General features: G+C 44.7%; 1 protein-coding gene across 2 annotated transcripts in view; it reads right to left on the reverse strand.

Annotated features, from left to right (window-relative positions):
* The window catches only part of CSMD2 (CUB and Sushi multiple domains 2), a 644,506-nt gene that overhangs the window by 207,370 nt on the left and 421,662 nt on the right, over positions 1-15,474 (reverse strand). For both annotated transcript variants that reach the window (XM_077337490.1, XM_077337489.1), the window contains 2 exons: positions 5,941-6,267; positions 2,833-3,027 (listed from right to left, as the gene is read on the reverse strand). In XM_077337490.1, coding sequence (XP_077193605.1) covers positions 2,833-3,027; positions 5,941-6,267 — 522 coding nt within the window. The remainder of the gene's footprint in view (positions 1-2,832; positions 3,028-5,940; positions 6,268-15,474) is intronic.

A 15,474-nucleotide genomic window follows, 5' to 3' on the forward strand; every position in this document is an offset into this window, starting at 1 on the left:
ACACTTGCTATACGATAAATAACAGGCAGGGCTTGGTAGAATAACTCTGTACCTATCCAAGAGTCCAAGACAGTGTTTGTCAACCAGGGTTTTGGGAAACCCTGGGGTTTCTTGAAGGCCCGGAAAGGGTTTCCTGAATAGGTGGGAGTTAATTAATTTTTAATATCTTTTAAAAATGTGTTAGACATTTATTGGATGTTATGACCATATATGGTCATGTCAACCCATTCCGCCCTCCCAAAATGGCCAATGATGGACATAGAGGGGGTAGGAAGGGGAGGGCCCTAAGTAGCTGTGTGTACAGCTATGCTTCCTTATTGTGTTCTTCAGGATCACACCACTTCTAGGTTTATCAAAGCCTGAAGAATGTTTCAAGGGTTTCTCAATGGTAAAAAAAAAATTGAGAAAGGCTAGTCCAAGACAAAGGACTGCCAACCTCCAGGCAGGAGCCTCCCCTCCAAAGCCATTTCTTCCAAGGGAACTGATCTCTTTAGTTTGAAAATCAGTTGTAATTGTGAGAGAACTCCCAGAAGGCAACACTACACTAGCACCTTACTATTTCCCTCTACTTAATAAGAACAGGATTATTGCTAAAAAGCCCAGCTCAAGACAGCAGATTTTGGGGTCCCACAAAAGGCCAGCTAATTATCAAGGATTTAATTATGCTGTTAGTTATTTTTGTTCGCCATATGAGGGAGCTCCAAAAAGGCCCAACTTAGAATGGATTAAAAAACCCACTCTTCCCTACCCTTCTGATAGCATGATTGGCATTAAAGACACTGACAGCCAATTAATGGAATTACTTTTCTAGACTTCAGCCCATCTGTAATGCAAGGATATTGCTTGCTGGCATCTCTCTCAGAGAACAGAGAGCCGACGGAAGCCTTTTTAATTCCTAACGACTTCCTTTCATTTCAATTTCGGTTTCCCTCCAACAAAAAACTTGAAAGCTTTCAAAGTGGCTTTGGGGGGGGGGGAAGTCTGTTCTATCAGAAGTTTAATTTGCTACCACTTTAACTTCGTTCCCCCTCTCTCGTCCTCGGCGTATGATACAGAGCGACAGAAGATGATACATCAAACTTCAGAATGCTGCAACTCAGGAGTTTCGGATATATTACAAGGCAAACTGTGGGGATGCAAGCTCATTCATCCCTCAAGCAAATTTTGTGGAAGAGGAAAAAGAGCTGGCTTTTCATACCCCGCTTTTCACGACTTGAAGCAGACCCAAAGCAGAGTACAAACACCTTTCCTTTCCTCTCCCCACAACAGGCACCCTGTGAGGTAGGTGAGGCTGAGAGAGTTCTAACAGAACTGAGAACAGCTCTAACAGGACTGTGACTGGCCCAGATGGGATCTAAAATGGTTCCGATTATTCTTTTTATGGAATCAGTGAGAACTGGTACAAATGGCACTTTTTGTGTGGCGGGCAATTCTTCCAAAAAGTTTCTGAGTAGGGCTACCAATTCCGAGTTCAGAAATACATGGAGATTTGGAGGTGGAGTCAGAGGAGGGTGGAGGTTTGTGGGAGGGACTGACCCCCTTCCCCCATGCCAAAGTTCCAAGATGAAAAGAGCTCCCTCTGATCTTTAATATGACAATGGAAGGAAGACATATGGAGTCCCAGCCGTAATTTACCATTGTTTGCCTTAAGATGCTTGATAGCTAAGGCAAACATTTAAGCATGGATCAAAAGGAGATGTTTCCATGGACACAAGGACTTCTGCCTAGGCAGAGCAATTCTCCCCTCTCCCTCCTCTTACGACAGCACCATCCCTCCACCCCGGAATCCTGCTCCCAGTGGAAATGTTTAGTCTGGATCCAACCCTTAGGGAGGAGAGTATTACTACTAGCTCTATCCCCTGAGCAAGAAAGGTGGATGGAGAAGAGTCCATGGGAATAATTGCTTAAAGGAACATCACCCACTCTCCTTTAACTTCATACGAAGGATGAAGTTGGCTCTGGGCACAGACCAAAGGGCACAGGAGGGGTTTACTCACTTGTTGAAGAAACAATCCACACAGTGCTGTGCTGTAATGGCTCAGACATACAGCACATGCTTCACACACAGAAGGCTCCAGCTACCCCTATTTAAGAAGAGTCTTGAGTACTAAGAGACCACTCTAGCCTGAAACCTAGGAGAGCTAGAAATAGTCAACCTTGGGCTACATGGACTAACAGACTGACTATGTACAAGGTAAGACCATTGACTCTACATAATGCAAGTTTCATTGTTTGAAATTGATTCTTTTTGTTCATCAGAGACATTATACTTTCTGCTAGTTCGTCCATGATGTCAAATTTGCTGTCAAAAATGCAAAATTATATTATCAGTGGCAGCATTCCTATTCCATTACAGTTGCAGCCTGTTTAAAAAGCGTTCACTTTATATAAGATGATATTTTTCCTTATGTTCTAAGATGTACGATGTCTGATTTCGTCAGTTATGGTTATTTCTCTGAAACCAAAACATACTGAACTGATTTGGCCACTGAAGCACATCTGAAACTAAATATTCTGAAAACTAATAGGCTGAATATACTAAGTCACACCAGTCAAGTCCTTCTCATTCCTGTTTCATAAGCCTCCTTGGTTTCTCACTTTGTCTCAGAAGACAAAGTCTTTGGGCATCTTCAAAACTTGATGACTTATCTGCTCTCCCCTGCCTTCTTATTTCAAGCTTATTCTTCCTCTTTAACAATTTCTTTGTCTGGAGATCTAGGAAGGATCGAACTGGGAACAGTCTGCATGCCACGCTCACGCTCTATCATTGAGTGGTGGGCCTTCTCCTCTCCTTTCCACAACACACATGATGATGTCACCTTGGTGACTTACCTTCACACCTCAGCACAGCATTGTCCCAAACCACGTTGCCTTCCTTCAAGACGCAGGTGACAGTTTCTGAGCCGTGTGTCCTTATGAATCCCTCATCGCACAGGAAAGACACTGAGCTACCAAGCTGAAGGCTGTTGCCAAACCGTTTCCCATTGACGGGCACACCTGGATCGGGGCACTCATTGTGCCTGAAAGCTAGAGGAAAGTGAAAGACATCTGACAAATGTACAAAAACAGTTTCCTTAAAACTCAACACTTGGTAGGAAATAATCACTCCCATTTATTCCTTGTCCAGAAATTTGACCAGGTCTTTTAATTCATTTCCTGAATCTTGGTTTGCTCTAACATGCAAAAAGAAATTCAAAGGAAGATAAGTTCCAAAGCCTTGCTGCACCAACAACTTTTTATTTCTTCTCATAAAACAGCTGCCTCCACTCCAGAAATCACTTTCTTGAATGTTTCACCATAGTAGGACCCCAAATCCAGCTTCAAATTTAGGTGGAATTTGGTGGTTGGGTCAGATTATTTCTATGTTGGCCACTTTGTGTACAGGCACACCTGTGGACTACAAACAGAACACCAAGTGCTGGCGTTGGGGCAACCTTGGCCCATTGTCCAACATCAATATTTTCAGCGATTCTGTGGCAGAACCCTCCCAGAAATGTTAGCTGAACTTATTTTGTCTAGGATGCTTCTGAATCCACCTTACATTGGAGTATCAAAAGCTTGACAAACTAATTTGTTACTGTGGGTGGTTCTAGAGGTCTAATTTTAAAAGGATGGAGACAAAATTGAGAGGGTACCCAGGGCCTGGGGAACCAGCCCTATGAGGAAAGGCTGAAGGATTTGGGAATGTTCAGCCTTGCCCTCTTTAAGTATTTGAAAGGTTGGCATTTGGAGAAGGGCAGGGAAAGGTTCCTGTTGGCAGAAGAGGATAGGACCTGCAGTAATGTGTTTAAGCAACGTGTAAAACGGTAGTGGCTAGATATCAGGGGGGGAAATTTCACAGAGTAATTCAGCAATGAAATTGGCTGTCTAAAGAGGTGGTGAGCTCCCCTTCACTGGACAGCTATTTCTCATGGATGCTTGAGGCTGATCCTGCACTGAGCAGGGGGTTGGATTAGATGGCCTGTATGGCCCCTTCCAACTCTATGATTCTATAAAAGGTTCTGCTATTACCCCCATCTCACAGACTACAGAGCTTCTGCTAATGCATTAGTAAAGCAAAACGGGTTCTTTTTTACTTTTGTTTTGTATTTTACAAATTTATAGCTCCACTGCTGACTAATGCCCAGACTGCAGTCGGATACAACCCCTCAATCTATTTTGTGACCCAGAATAAACCCAGCTCCCCCACCCAGTGAACGAATCCCACATCCATACTCTTGAATGCTGGGCTTTAAGCCAGCGGCAGAAAACCCCCACAGGTTAGCCAATTTTGATGAACCTGTCCCCTAATCCAGTGCGGCAAATTATTTTTAATAATAGCTGCTTTGCAGTCACCAACCAGAAATACCATTAATTTTTCAGAGCCGTTAACCACTGTTATAACAAAGGTCGTTCATCACTCCTGCCAAGCCAACGTAATCATGTTCCTTAGAAAATTACAGGCGAGAGGGCGAGAGCAAATTGCTATGGGTAGTCGCCATTTGTGCGGACTACGGAAGGACCAGCAAAATAATCTTCACTCATTTTATTCCATGTCATTAAGTCGCAAAGGCTTTCTTTTTACACAGCAGCAAACTATCCCAAGGTGATAACCCTGTGGGCTCGGCATAAGTACAGTCCCTTGCATGCTAGTTCTAATGGGAATCTTGGCCGGCACTTAATAGGGACGCACTAAATATTTGGGATTTTGGTACCTTCACGGATGCAGAGAAACATTCCAAGAAACAGCTTTTCAAAAATAGTCTTTGAGGGTCTCCAAAAAAAGAAAAAGACACAGGGGAAAAAAATGCAGTGTCATTGTACCAGATGTTCAGCACTAAGCCAACTGAACTGAACTTGTAGAGTGTGTAATAGTCTTGTCACTTTGTGAAACAGCCTGGCACCGCATATAGCAACAAGCTGCTCCACTTTTTGATGCGGAGGTGGGAGAGGGGAGGATGAGGAAAAACCTACCGCCTCATGCTCCAGTAAGCCAATAATGCGGTTGAATGAATATAGATACATACTTCTTTCAGAAATGTTTTGGATCAGATAGGTGTGGTTTCTAGGGCAAGGTAAGCACCCCCCCCCCACACACACACACCTTATTTTACCAATGGCAGACAACACAGGTCGTAGTGAGGTAACCCATCTGCCTTACAATATGTGGGCTTTAAAATGACTTCTTCATGCATGTGAGGATGTCACTTCCATTGACATGGTACTTCTGGGGGGGGGGCAGGGAGGTGTGGCCAGCTGACTTCTGGGGCTCCTTGAAACCTGAACAATTATTTCAGAGGTTCCTCCATAGTCAAAAAGTTGAAAAGACTTGTCTAGACCAATGGTCCCCAACCCCCGGTGCTCTCCAGCGGCCGCCATGACTGGGGCTCCCCCTTGGTGTGGCACTGCACAGCTGCTGCTGGCAGCACCCCCCAGTGGTCGGCGGGAAGTCAGGGGCACCGGCGGGAAAGCAAGTAGAGCAGGGGCTCAGGCGGCGATGTCCCTTGGCAAAAGACTACCTCCCCCCGGGCCTCAGTAAAATTGTCAAGCGTTGACCGGTCCCCGGTGATAAAAAGGTTGGGGACCACTGGTCTAGACAAAGAGACAATGGTATTTTTAAAGCTTTTGCTCAGCTCCTGTTTTGGTTCTAGGTTGGTCTACAAAGGACAGGGAATAGGGCAATTCCAGAATTCAACACAAACACATTATCCAGCCTGAAAGATTCAAAGACTATGGTTAGAATAGAGCTGTCCATGATCAATCCATGCACTGGGTTACAGTCCACAGATCTGGGGCTTTCCCCAGTGCAAGGAGCCTTACCTTGATGAAAGAGGCTTTGTGAGTCCCTTGAATCAAGGTAATATTCTTTATGTCTGTGGAAATTACCACCATTTAAAAATGCATCCACAGGATCCCGCCCAGTAAGCATTTCTGCCCACTTACTGGTAAATGTTGACTTACTGGTAAATGTGATATTGAAACCTCGCTTCTCCGTGGAGTGGTCAGTTTGGAACTCCAGCCTGGCAACATGGCCACTGCTGGTCAGGGAAGAAGGCAGCTGGCCTCCTGAGAACGTCCCCAGGACAGGCGACTCTGCAGTCCCGCCGTCTTTCACCGCCAAGAAGTCAAACTGAGGCTCCACGTCAAAGTCGTTAAACGCCAAGTGGATCCGGCTTTCGGGTTTTGCGATGATCAGCCAGATGCAATGCAAGCTGCTGCCGTATTCCTCGGGATAGTTAGGAGACAGGACAATTCCAGAGGGGGTGGTGAAGTTGAAGAAGCAGGAAACTGCAAAGAGAAAGGGGAGATAGGGAATGTCAGCAGAAGGGCGGGTGGGTCGACCCGCTTTCCCAATAGGTTCATCTCTTTAAAAAAAATACTAGGCTAAGAGAAATTCATACAAACACATGATCCCTCTGTTTCACAAAGGCAACACAAAGACTAATGGACATCTGGTCACTGTTTGAAGCCTATGAATGGGGTAAAAAGTAGACATTAAAAGTGAACATGTTTGCACATCCTGTCATTTTGGGCCAGAAATCTGAAGCACCACATCTGGCTTATATGTCTCTGTGTTGTGGGTGTTGAATTTCCATCTTTTCATCACATACACACACATACTCATGAAGCAGGCTTTCCTAAGGTGGATTTTGGCATGGCAAAAAAAAGGTTTGTCAACAGGGATGTGCCTGGGACAAGAAAGATTTCCCTTCAGGCTATCATATATGGGAGTTTTTTGTAAATAGGAAGATAATTCCATATTTAAAACAACAACAAATGAAAACCCTTCTGCTGTTGTGCCCCAAATGACTGACATTATGTGGGATCAGTTGAGCTAACCAAGAAAGTTGGGCCAGCAAAGAAAGGCTACTGCTTCTGCAGTTATCTGCAAGGGTCCTTTCAATTATTTCTTACACTTGCCATGTATTACTGTATGCTTGGCTTGGGCGGAACGCAATTTGTTATGCCTTTCCAGGAAGTGGGGTGGAAAGGGAAGTTTCTGAGAATTCAGAGGAAGGATTTCCAACATGCAATCAAACCTTAGGAGAATTCAGCATGAAAACTACATGGAATAAATAAACCTCTGACCTCAGACTGGTGGTAAGGCTCTCAACTTATGGGGGACCCTCAAATTTCTAATCAGATCATAGATCACAACACGGCCAGTCATCCCACCCATTTCAACAGTGGCTTCAATACCAAGGTAAGGAATGAAGGCAAAGATCTTGGGTAGGCACAAGGAGGCTGTGTTTCAACCCCTTCCTCTTTGTGAACAAACAAGGCAACAATCTTATGTCCCCCCTCCCTTTGCAAATTACATGGCAGAGAGAAGGCTGGTCATCCATTCTGTGGACATCCATACTGGAAGGATAGAAAAGATTAGTTCTTTAAAGCACGTGCTAGCCTCCCTGAAAATCCTAGGGAGATGGTGGGCCAAGTACTGCCATAAAAGTATAATCCGAGAAGCTGAGGATGAATGTAGCCTCTCAAGAGCCTATACCAGGGATGGCCAAGCTGTGGCTCTCCAGATGTCCATGGACTACAATTACCATGAGCCCCTGCCAACATACAATAAACCTCTGCCAGCCAAACTGTGGCTCTCCAGATGTTCATGGACACTTGTCATGAGCCCCTCTTATATGCTGAGAGCCAATGGTCATCTGGAGTGCCACAGTTTGGCCGCCTCTGGCCTAAGCTGGCCATTGGTGATATCCATTTGCATCACCACATGTTTCAAACAGCTGGGTCATAACAGGGAAATTTCCATTCTTTTGAGAGTTTGAAAAGCAGGAAGACCCCCCTACACACACACACACACACACACACACACACACACACCTGATTCTACAAACAGCAAAACAGATTTTTTTTTAATAAACAGGAGGTCATGTTTATGAAATCAGACTGGAATATAACAAAATGGTGCTTTCATAAAGGGAATAGGACTGTAGTCCATTCTGCTGCTTATTGTATGTGTTATAGTTACTGCATTTCTCCCCTACTTTTGTAATTTCATGATTTGCATTGTTTGTGACATGGTGCCTGATACTTTTGTGTGTGAGCATGCATGAAGAGGGGATGTGGCTCAGTGGTACAGCATCTGCTCGGCACACAGAAGGTCCCAGATGCAACCCCCAGTATCTCTACCTGAAAGGATCTGGCAATAGGTGATGTGAAGAATCCTTGTCTGAAACTCTGGGGAGCTGCTGCCAGTTTGAATTAGACACAACTTCTGATGGACCAAGGGTCTGACTGAATATAGCTTCATGTATTGTCTTTAATTGCTTTTTTGTCTGGGTGCTTCTAATCCAATTGCATTCTTTGTTGGATGCCTCTACTGCACTGTCTTATACCAGGAGTAGTCAACCTGTGGTCCTCCAGATGTCCATGGACTACAAAACCACAGGGGTAGTGGAAAGGGCCATGGACATCTGGAGGACCACAGGTTGACTACCCCTGTCTTATACTGTATGACTTGTCCTGAGTCTCAGTGAGAAAGGTCAGCCACGAGCAGCAGTTTGGGGAGGGGGGTAATTTCACATTATTTTGCAAACCCAGCTGAAACTTCACCAAAATGCAGGAGGAAGCACTTCTTTACTGCTCCAGAAACACAGGTGTGTTAGAACATTTGGCTAGGCCCAACAACAAGGCTCTTTCACAGGTAGCTCCAACAGGTAGACTTTGGCAGACCTGCATGGCTCTCAGTTATACAAAAGTGACTTTCAGGGTGGCGCAGTAAAGGCATGGCTTGTGCCTCAGTGTGGCTGCCAAAGGAAGGTTCAGTCTTAAGGTGTTGCCAAGAAAGGCTGAATTTGGAACCCATCAAGTTTTCCTTCAACCATGGACAATGGTCATCTAGTCTCCGTTGTGTTCAGTACTGGGTTGCCAGCAGTCAAGGGACCCACTTGGCCAGCAAAGCCAGGCTGGCTCCTACTGGAAGAAAAAACTGGACTGACCAAAGCCAAAGAGGGAGATAATACAGCTTTTCTGAATTAGCAGCAGTGCCAGCAAGATCCTCCCCTGGGCCACATTCACAACTCCTCTATAGAAACCATTGCAGGCTCAACATACTTCCATTAAAATACAAAGACAGCACACCATAGATTACCAAGAAACAATTTTCTCTCACACACATATATACACTGTGGGTCTATCGATAATTTTTTTTTAAAAAAATCAATTTGTAAATAATTGCAAAGGACCAAAGTGTACAATGCCTACGTTAAATTTACAGCCTAAACAGTCAAATACAGAAATCACAAACAGTCCTAAATTGCATAATAATGTAGCAAAATTACCAGCATTCCTTACCCCCCAAATGGCTATATACCAAATCAAGCAGCAAAGAGGAGATCAGAAACTCCAAGGAGACCAGAAATCTACCTGATACAATCAATAAACCATTCTGGGGAGGTGAGCAAGGAGTCTGCTTTCAACAAATGTGGGAGGAGGGGCACATCAGCAGAAACTATTTCCAACAATACAGCAGCAAACACTCTATCCCTACTGGAAAATAAAATGGGAATGGAACAGATGGAACTGCTACCCTTTACATGTTTATGGAGGAAACATTATCTGGGTCTATTCTCTATGGTATCTGACATCACCAGTATCTCCGGATGGTTAATTTCTCTGCCTTAACCCTCTCTACTTATATGCCCCATCATCCACATTAGTCATGCCGTACAAGTCTCAAATTTGGACATAACGCACTGACATAACGCACAAAGGTGACAATCCCTCTGTAAGAAAATTCACACATCACAACATCCATGTGGTGGACACAGTGTCTTTGAAGCCAGACATGTGCCTGGAATTCTATGTTGGGAACTCATTTCACATAAGTAGAAAGGGCTTAACACACACACACACACACACACACACGTCATTTTCCCAACCTAAAATGGCCCTGGGCACTTACTGTTTGCGCCATCAGAGAAACTTACTTTGAGCCATGAGTACATGAGGTTTCCCTGCTTTGGGTTGGGAAAATGACTGGGGGGGGGGGGAGTTGAAGGTCCTCCTCCACACATAGCAGTATGAATCCCAGTCAGGGCTGTGTATGTCTGGGAACCCCACAATAGATTTACACTAAGTCTACTTAGCCAGCTTGGTGTAGTGATGCCTGTTGTGGAGAGAGGAAAGGGAAGGTGATTGCAAGCCACTTTGAGACTCCTGGTAGAGAAAAGTGGCATATAAGAACCAACTCTTCTTCTTCTTCTTCTTCTTCATCATCATCATCTTCATGGATACCTGGATTTTGTAATGTGTGTATCAGCTCTCAAGTGCTGAAAGTCCCCTAATGCTATCATGACCATTTACTGGTTTGGGTCCAAGTGGTGGAGAAAGGCATATATCTGTTCTCAGTCATCCACAATAATAATTTGGAGTGATGAGCATTCACACCATGAATTCAATGCTTTCCAGGGACATAACAACAAAGACATGCCATCATGGCCGTTTCAAGCAGAAGCATCTCCAACATCCTCTGCAGACTGGTCTCTGCGCAACACATGCGCACCGTAAACGTGCTAAGGAGTAACGGTTCCCCAGCCCAGTCCAGCTCATTTCCCATTAGGAGTGGGTTAGCAGCTAGAGGTAATTAGGTGCCAAGACAGATGGTGGGAAAGCAGAGGCAATTAGGCAAAATATTTAAAGTACAACAGTGAATTAGGAGCCTCCTTTTGGCTTGTCTGGAGGGAGCATTTGCTTTCAACTGCAAAGATTGGGATCCTGCCTCCTGTTTATCGAACACGTCCCAGACCCAATGGCCCACAGACTCCTCTCCTGCCTCCCCTTCCCAATTTGACTCCCACATTTCACCTTCTGCCTTTGCATCCTCACCCCATTCACCTCCATCCTGACACACGTGCCCTTTTCCACAGTAATTGCTGGCGGTGGTTTGCTTTGTCAAAAGTTAGTGCAGAAATGCTAAATATTATCATTATATATGACATTGTTTGTCCGCCCACCACAACTTGTCATTATCCTCTAAGCCTGAATGGCCTCGACGGCAGCTATGAATCGCTTCCAGAAGCTGAGGACGGAACAAATGAATGGGGCTCTTTTTTGAGCAGGAGGAAATAGTGTGGCAACTGAAAAGTCTCCGGGACTAGTCTTCAGGGAGAGTGGAGGAAAAAACACGCACACACATACACTTCCTGGTTGGACAGCTAAAATTAACCAAGGAACAGGGCTCAGCGGTTCTAAATATGAAGATGCTGAGCTTGGTCCCTCTCACTAGGGAGCATCAAAATGCTCAAGGTACAGGACTTTGATTCAATCTTCCTGGCTGTAAAAAGGAATTTTTTTGTTTATGGATATTTATGTATGTGTGGAGGACGCTCAGTTGTGGAAGTAACTGGTGGCGAAAAGACAGTCCGATGCTGTAAAGATTTTTATTCCATAGGAACCTGGAACGTCAGATCCATGAATCAAGGCAAGCTGGACGTGGTTAAACAAGAAATGACAAGACTGAACATCGACATTTTAGGAATCAGTGAACTAAAATGGACAGGAATGGGTGAATTTAATTCAGATGACCATCAGGTATACTACTGTGGACAAGAATCTCGCAGAAGAAATGGAGTAGCCTTCATAATCAATAAGAGAGTAGGAAAAGCAGTCTTGGGATACAATCCCCAAAATGACAGAATGATCTCAGTGCGAATCCAAGGCAAACCATTCAACATCACAGTGATCCAGGTCTACGCCCCAACCACTGCTGCTGAAGAGGATGAAGTTGATCAGTTCTATGAAGCCCTACAACACCTTCTAGAAGCAACGCCCAAAAATGATGTGCTTATCATCATGGGGGATTGGAATGCTAAAGTAGGAAGCCAAAAGATAACCGGGATAACAGGCAAGTTTGGCCTTGGAGTACAAAATGAAGCAGGGCACAGGCTGGTAGAATTTTGTCAAGAGAATACAATGGTCATAGCAAACACTCTTTTCCAGCAACCCAAGAGACGACTCTACACATGGACATCACCAGACGGTCAACACAGAAATCAGATTGACTATGTGCTCTGCAGCCAAAGATGGAAAAGTTCTATCCAGTCAATAAAAACAAGACCAGGAGCTGATTGTGGTTCAGATCATGAGCTTCTTGTTGCAAAATTTAGGCTTAAATTGAAGAAAGTAGGGAAAAGCACTAGGCCACTCAGGTATGAACTAAATCATATCCCCGACGAATACACAGTAGAGGTGACAAATAGATTTAAGGAATTAGATCTGATAGACAGAGTGCCTGAAGAACTATGGATGGAGGTTCGCAACATTGTACAAGAGGTAGCAACTAAAACCATCCCAAAGAAAAAGAAATGCAAGAAGTCAAAATGGCTGTCTGAGGAAGCTTTACAAATAGCTAAGGAGAGAAGGGAAGTGAAAGGCAAGAGAGAAAGAGAAAGATGCACCCAACTGAATGCAGAATTCCAGAGAAAAGCTAGAAGAGATAAGAATGCCTTCTTAAATGAACAGTGCAAACAAATAGAAGAAAACAATAGAATCGGGAGGACCAGAGATCTTTTCAAGAAAATTGGAGATATGAAGAGAACGTTTCATGCAAAGATGGGTATGATAAGGGACCAAAATGGTAGGGACCTCACAGAAGCAGAAGAGATTAAACAAAGGTGGCAAAATTATACAGAAGAACTATACAAGAGCGAGCTTAACATCCCTGATGACCACAATGGGGTAGTTACTGACCTGGAGCCAGATATCCTGGAATGTGAAGTCAAATGGGCCTTAGGAAGTCTGAGTAACAATAAAGCTAGTGGTGGTGACAGCATTCCAGTTGAACTATTCAAAATCTTAAAGGACGATGCAGTAAAAGTGCTACACTCAATATGCCAGTAAATTTGGAAAACTCAACAATGGCCACAGGATTGGAAAAGGTCAGTTTACATTCCAATCCCAAAGAAGGGCAATGCCAAAGAATGTTCAAACTACCGCACCATTGCACTAATTTCTCATGCTAGCAAAGTTATGCTCAAAATCCTACAAGCTAGGCTCCAGCAGTATGTGGACCGAGAACTTCCAGAAGTACAGGCAGGATTTCGAAGAGGCAGAGGAACTAGAGATCAAATTGCCAACATACGCTGGATCATGGAGAAAGCTAGGGAGTACCAGAAGAACGTCTACTTCTGCTTCATTGACTATGCTAAAGCCTTTGATTGTGTGGAACACAACAAATTGTGGCAAGTTCTTAAAGAGATGGGAATACCAGAGCATCTTATTTGTCTCTTGAGAAATTTATATTCAGGTCAAGAAGCAACAGTGAGAACTGAACATGGAATCACTGACTGGTTCAAAATTGAGAAAGGAGTTCGGCAAGGCTGTATACTGTCGCCTTGCCTATTTAACTTGTATGCAGAGCACATCATGAGAAATGCGGGATTAGAGGAGTCACAAATTGGGATCAAGATTGCAGGGAGAAATATCAACAACCTCAGATATGCAGATGATACCACTCTAATGGCAGAAAGTGAAGAGGAACTAAAGAGCCTGTTGATGCGGGTGAAGGAGGAGAGTGCAAAAGTTGGCTTGAAACTCAACATCAAGAAAACAAAGATCATGGCATCCGGCCCGTTCAATTCCTGGCAAATAGATGGGGAAGAAATGGAGATAGTGACAGATTTTATTTTCCTGGGCTCCAAGATCACTGCAGATGGGGACTGCAGCAAAGAAATTAAAAGACGCTTGCTCCTGGGGAGGAAAGCTATGGCAAATCTAGACAGCATCCTAAAAAGCAGAGACATCACCCTGCCAACAAAAGTGCGTTTAGTCAAGTCTTCCCAGTTGCAATGTATGGCTGCGAAAGTTGGACCATAAGGAAGGCCGAGCGTCAAAGAATTGAGGCTTTTGAACTCTGGTGCTGGAGAAGACTCTTGCGAGTCCCTTGGACTGCAAGGCGAACAAACCGGTCAGTCCTAGAGGAGATCAGCCCTGACTGCTCTTTAGAAGGCCAGATCCTGAAGATGAAACTCAAATATTTTGGCCACCTCATGAGAAGGAAGGACTCCCTGGAGAAGAGCCTAATGCTGGGAGCGATCGAGGGCAAAAGAAGAAGGGGACGACAGAGAATGAGGTGGCTGGATGGAGTCACTGAAGCAGTAGGTGCAAACTTAAATGGACTCCAGGGAATGGTAGAGGACAGGAAGGCCTGGAGGATCATTGTCCATGGGGTCGCGATTGGTCGGACACGACTTCGCACATAACAACAACAACAACAAATGTATGTGTGGATCTGTAATGGACCGCTGAAGAAGATCCATTTAGATCGAATTGCATCTGGTCGTTTTATTATAGGTTGTTTTGTTATCTGGGCATATTTTGTGATACTCATAGCGTTCTTGTATGTTTTCTCCTGAGATTTTAATGCATCGTTTTTAATTGACCTTGAGCACTGTGTATTCAAATGTGCATTTAATAGATGTTAATAGAATTGTATCGTAGAGCTGGAAGATACCTTCACGGTCATCTAGTCCAACTCCCTGCACAATGTACTTACAACTACCTGTCTACCCAGAAAGTGATTTGAATTCTAAGCCCAGATGATTGTGCCCCCCCCCCCCCACGAATCCCTGGCCAGTCTGGCCTGGAGGATACTTGCCTTCCGACCCCTGGAAATGCAAGAAAGGGCCACAGAGCCTGACACAACATTTCCTGCCCTCCCACTCACTATTATAATATATTTTTAGACTTCTCAACCTCTTTGGTTCCTGTAGTTCCACAGTATCTGGCATCCTGAAGCTTGGTATGTGCACAGAAAAAGACAACCGGATTACTAAGAATAAAGCTGGAACACTGCTCTCTCTCTCTTACCACACAAAGCTGTGACTGTGCAAGAAGGAGAAGTAATAGCTGTGAATCAATGGATGCTGGAAACATTAACTGCACCTTCCCAGCTACTCCATCATAGGATATTGAACTCCTATCCTACCTTCCAGAGTAGGTCTGTCTCAGAACGTTCCACATTGGTCTACCCGCTCCAGCAATTTGCTTTGAAACCCAATAACAAGCTAGATCAGGTTGTGAAAATATACAGTCACTAGTAGCTTAAGCTTGTTGTAGCAAGAAATACAACGGGCGCTAGCATGGGGTGATGGTGGATTGTAATGCTGTGAAGTCTTGGGTTTGAAGGGAGGGAGGGAGGAGAAAGATGCAGAGTCCAGAATACGGGAGGGAGGGAGGGAGGGAGGGAGGGAGGGAGGAAGGAAGGAAGGAAGGAAGATGCAGAGTCCAGAATACGGGAGGGAGGGAGGGAGGGAGGGAGGGAGGGAGGGAGGGAGGGAGGAAGGAAGGAAGATGCAGAGTCCAGAATACGGGAGGGAGGGAGGGAGGGAGGGAGGGAGGGAGGAAGGAAGGAAGGAAGGAAGGAAGGAAGGAAGGAAGGAAGGAAGGAAGGAAGGAAGGAAGGAAGGAAGGAAGGAAGGAAGGAAGGAAGATGCAGAGTCCAGAATATGGGAGGGAGGGAGGGAGGGAGGGAGGGAG

This window comes from Paroedura picta, chromosome 5 (genome assembly GCF_049243985.1).
Source record: "Paroedura picta isolate Pp20150507F chromosome 5, Ppicta_v3.0, whole genome shotgun sequence".
In the NCBI taxonomy this organism is placed as follows: Eukaryota; Metazoa; Chordata; class Lepidosauria; order Squamata; family Gekkonidae; genus Paroedura; species Paroedura picta.